Here is a 5373-nt window from a genome sequence, read left to right on the forward strand (position 1 = left end):
TTTTGTTTTATTTGGTGTTGTTTAATATTGCAGTGTTATTTTCAGTAGGGGTCACCAGTTGTAGTTGCACAAACCACATTAATTTTCTATACACTATCAGTTAAATAAAAACACGTTGTTATTCTTGTGCACACTTTAGCTAGACTTTTTGTCTCTTCTTTTTATTGTTATCATTCTTATTATTAACTCTACACACTTTTTACCAAAAAACTACTTTTTGTAGTTTTCACCGCATTTGGCGCTTGGCACGCTTTTTGTGCTGCCACAGAGTATCAGGACTGGTGACACCTAGTGGTGGAATTTAATTTAATATAAGAAATAGAAATTGAAAGAATGTATAGCAACCTTATACACAAACCACCTGTTTGCAATGATGCAGACAGACGCTGGTGAACTCTAACCGGTTGCTCTGAAGTGGGATCCAGTAAAACAGTAAAATACTTAAATGCGGTTATTTTTGTTTTTTAAAATATACTAACTTTTATTTCGAAAGTTTTTTTGTGTTTCGGCAAATTCGCTTTTGCCTTCATCAGGAGAATTCCTAATATTAAAACATCTAGCAATCTTACAAACTATTTATACTATAAACATGTTATTTTTAATACTAAACTTAATATTAATAAATCCTAAGGTTATTGTCCTTGGTGGTGACAGGTAAGAGATGGTGGCGGGGTTGGTCTGGTGTTGTTTTTATTTTACATACAGGTAGTTAGGTCGACTGGTTGTCGGTTTTTTGGGATGTATCTAAAAAGGCACGATGACACGATGCCTTTGTCGCCGTTGAGTAAAGTTGTGGTCTGATATTTATGAATTTCGATGCTTTCTGCCGTTTCTAATTTCCAGCTATCTCTTACATTTTTGATTATTTGGGCGTTTTCCCTGTTGATTTGGTGATTTTCCTTTACTATATGTCTGGCGACATTTGATTTTATGTGGGGGTTCATATTCTTCGGTGCTTCTCTTACTTCCTTCAGGTGTTCTTCAAGTCTTACTGATAAGGGTCTTTTGGTTTGTCCGATGTATACTTTGTTGCAGGAGCCACACTCTATTTTGTATACTCCGCATTTTTCGAATGGGTCAATTGGGTCTTTTGCGGATGGTAAAAGGCATTCAAGTTGGTGTGGTCTACTAGAGTGAACTAAGTCGATATTGAACTTTTTTAACTTGGATTTTAGACCTTTGGAGACAGTGTTATTGTATACTACAGCGACTCTTCTTTGTTTTGGTTTTTCTGCTGTCAATGTCGTCATGTTCCTGGAATGTAGTTGCCTTCGTTTCTTTTTTATGATTCTATCGATGGTGTTTTGAGGGTATCCGTTGATGTCCGCTATTTCTTTAATGTATGTAGTTTCTTCATTGATGGCTGCTTGTGTAAGGGGTAGCGTGAGCATTCTATGTATCATGTGATGAAAAGCAGCCATTTTGTGTTGGAATGAATGGTTTGAATTTTTGGTTATGACACGTTTTGTGCTCGTTGGTTTCCTGTAGATACTAAATTCGAAAATGCCGTTTTTGTGTTGTGTAAGTATGTCTAAGAATGGTAGGCAGCCGTTGTTTTCTCGTTGGTGTGTGAATTCAATGTTCCTGTGTGCACTGTTGAGATTTTCTAAAGTTTCTTGTAGCTTGTTTTTCCTTATGATTGCGAATACATCATCTACATATCTGATCCATACTCTTGGTAGGTAATTTTTTTCTTTTAAGCTGGACTCTATTCTGCTCATAAACAGTTCGCTTAAGAGGGATGATAAGGGGTTACCCATAGGGGCGCCTTTTGTTTGTTTAAAGAATCTGCCTCTGAAGGTAAAGTAATTTTCTTCCATGCAGAGTTGTGTTAGCTGGATGTAATTCATTATTTTAATTTTGTTGACTTTATTTTTGAGGAGCTCTTCCTCAAGGATCCTTATAGCTTCTTTTACGTTAACACTAGGGTATAACGCTTTTACGTCGAATGATACGGTTTCTTCATCTCCCGTGATGTTTTCCAATTTTAGTTTTTCTGCGAATTCTTTGGAGTTCTTTACAGAAAAACTGTGAGAGCTGCCTAGGATGCAGGTTAGTTCCTTTACCAACCATTTGGCGATGCGTTGGCATGGGGATCTGTCTGCTGTTATAATCTCTCTCATTTCTTTTTCAGGTTTGTGAATCTTTGGTAAGGCTTTGAATCGTGGAAGTGAGGGTGCGGGTTCCTTCATTTGTTTCTTATCGAACTCTAAAAATTTCGAGCATTTTTCGACGAGTTTGTTGGTTCTGTTGACCATTTCCGGTAGGGGGTTGATTCTGAATTCTCTGTAGGGGCCATTATCAATTTTTTCTTGGACTCTCTGATCGTATTCGTCTTTGTCCATTATGACTAATGCGTTTCCTTTGTCAGCTTTTATATAATATACTGGTTTCCTTTTAAGTTCTTTTAACACTTTTTGGTCTTTATTTATTCTTTTTGGTTGCGTGTTAGTAGATTCGATGACGCTTGCTGTGAGGTTTCTGATGGCTGATTGGTCTTCCAGTGATAGGGGAAACTCTTTGGTTGAGGTCCTGATTGCGGATTCTATATCGACAATTAGTTGTTCTATGTTGGGGTTCTCGTTAATTGCGTGTTTTAAGCCATTGTTGAGTAGTTTTAGTTGGTCCTCGATAAATTGTTGTGTTGACTGGTTGACGACGAAATTTTCCACTTTTTTTACTGTTGGTTTCGGAGTTGGGGTTATCTTTGTTTTTAGTGATTTCACCTTGTGGCTGTGAGTTATGGACTTCTTTTTCCTTTCGAAAGTCTCAGTGGTCTTAATTTTTTTGAGAAAATGGTCGAACTGTAATGGGTATTCTTTCGCTAGTTTTAGGTGCAAATAGTATGCTTCTCTTGTTTTTATGTCTAACTCGGCTCTCGATGATTGAATTGAATCTTGCATTAAATCTATTTCCATTTTGTGTATTTTAGTTGAGGAAATTCTCTTAGATTTGATTGATATCCTGTGGCTGACGGGGGTGATATTTTCTTTGCTGCATTTCTTCAGGAAGGCGATGTCTTTGCTTAGTTTTGCTATTGATGTTCTTAGTTTTTGGAATTTTTTTGACTCGAGTGCCATGTTGGGCTTATATTTATTTTTGTTTTAATTTTTGAGTCGTTACTTCGAAAATGTTTAAATGCGGTTATTTTTGTTTTTTAAATATACTAACTTTTATTTCGAAAGTTTTTTTGTGTATCTCTACACGTGTTTCGGCAAATTCGCTTTTGCCTTCATCAGGAGAATTCCTAATATTAAAACATCTAGCAATCTTACAAACTATTTATACTATAAACATGTTATTTTTAATACTAAACTTAATATTAATAAATCCTAAGGTTATTGTCCTTGGGGGTGACAGGTAAGAGAAACCCCGCCACCATCTCTTACCTGTCACCCCCAAGGACAATAATCTTAGGATTTATTAATATTAAGTTTAGTAGAGTATAGAAAATACTGTTGTAGAGTATAGAAATTGTTTTATATGTTTAATATATTGTTAGTTGTTCTCACTTGACTTTATAAATGTTGTTAGTTTTAAGTTTACGCTGAAGCCACTGGCTTGTAATATTGTTTTTTAAAATTGGTGATGAGGTGTTACATTGAAGAATTATAGAATGTTATGAATTCACTTCATCTTATATAATTTTTATCAATTGTTGTTTAATTTTATATTTATAAAATTTTGTTTCTTTTGGGTTAAGAGGAAATAGAGAGGATAGGCCGTTCAATAGTAGTTAAACACGAAGAACCGTTGTTTAGTGTTGAATGGACACACAAATTCAAAGAAATAGTCTTTGCTTTTTGTATACAGTTTTTCTAAAATATATGATTGACTTTGTGTGCATGCAATGCACAACTTTTTCCAAATTATTATAAATTTGATTTTTTATGAAATTTTATGCTGGTCTCATATATATTAATATGAGGTATGAGTTGAGTAAACACCGGCAGTAGCCCAACCATAGTTGTTGTTAGAATATGCTAAATGTATTGGTTTCATATTTGGGGTTTGTTTATAGTTATTTTTGAATGTTGTGCCGATTTTGAAGATGACAGTAGTACGCAGATCATATGGATTCTTAACAATATTTTTAATTATACTGGGTTTTCTGGTTTTAGTATTGTGAGTTAGGTTTTTTAAAAAATAATGTGTGTAGTTACATCGGTCTTTGATAGCGGAACAGGAAAGACAAAGGACAACAGTAATTATCCGAGCCAAGAACCGGAGGTAGCGAGTCTGTGAAGGTATGTTGTTGTTTAATAAAAAAACCAAGCTAAAATGCATTAGTTTTCATAGTTAGGGTCTATTTATTTTGGATGTTGTGCAAAATTCATTCGGTGGTATTCATATACATGGTCTTTAATAGTATTTTTAATTATATACTAGTTATTGGTTTTTTAGTTAGCATTGCGATTTTAAATTTAATTTTTTTAATATAATAGTGATATTTATTATATAGTATGATTTTTCTTTATTTTACCATGTATGGTTTTTTAAATAGTATCCTGATTGGTCATTTATTTTTATTCATTTATATACACATAGTAGAAAAAGTCTACGGATATTCACATAATTTTTTTATATTACGCATAACTTTTTTAATTTTTACTCAAATTCATTTTTATTTCCTAATTTATTTTAACCAAAGAAACAACAATAAAGTTCCAATATAAAAAATTAACAGTTACTCTTTAAAAAAAAATTAAACACAATTATATGCAAAAGTAGCAATTTTTGAAGCAGAAAAAGTCTACGGATATTTCTTAATATTTACATTTACCGCTAATTTAAATTCGCTTGCAATCATAAAAGTGTCATTAAATGATATTTAATTATCAGTTGACTTCGTAAAGAGTCTAAAAATTAATCATTTAATAATATTTTTTATATAAGCAATAAATTTTTACAATATAAAATAAAAGACGTGAAATTAGTTTAAATTTTAGAATAACAAATAACTTCAAAGAGACGAGTACTTACGTTTCTAAACCTCTCACTCACCGCCCCACAATTCTGTCAAATAGAGGAAGACGTAGCATAATCAACCAGGTGAAAGTAAATCCAAGAGTAACAGCCTTCAAAATAACTGAACATATTGCCGAAATACTTGAAAACAAAATATGTCCTGATACTGTGCGGAAAATTTTGAAGAAATGCATGTATTACACCCTGATTGCAGGAAAGAAGCCATACATATCCAGATATAATAGAATAAAATGATTAAGAAAGCGTATAAATAAACCTATAAAGTTCTGAAAATGAGTTATTTTCTCCAATGAGAATTAATTTTACATATTTGGAATCAAATTTAGAAAACTTGTATGGAGAAAATTATGCACAGCCTATGATAAACAGTAAACAGTAAAACGT

The 5373-nt window shown here is 32.9% G+C and overlaps 1 protein-coding gene across 1 annotated transcript; it reads right to left on the reverse strand.

The window, feature by feature from the left end:
• Window positions 1-1916: 1916 nt before the first annotated feature.
• LOC119665014 lies at window positions 1917-2918 on the reverse strand (the record flags this gene model as incomplete). The annotated part of the gene is made up of 1 exon (XM_038074348.1): window positions 1917-2918. A coding segment is annotated over exon 1 (1002 nt), but the record flags the coding sequence as incomplete, so codon positions are not given.
• Between the last annotated feature and the right edge of the window lie 2455 nt (window positions 2919-5373).

This window comes from Teleopsis dalmanni, unplaced genomic scaffold (genome assembly GCF_002237135.1).
Source record: "Teleopsis dalmanni isolate 2A unplaced genomic scaffold, ASM223713v2 unscaffolded_contig_3230, whole genome shotgun sequence".
NCBI lineage: Eukaryota > Metazoa > Arthropoda > Insecta > Diptera > Diopsidae > Teleopsis > Teleopsis dalmanni.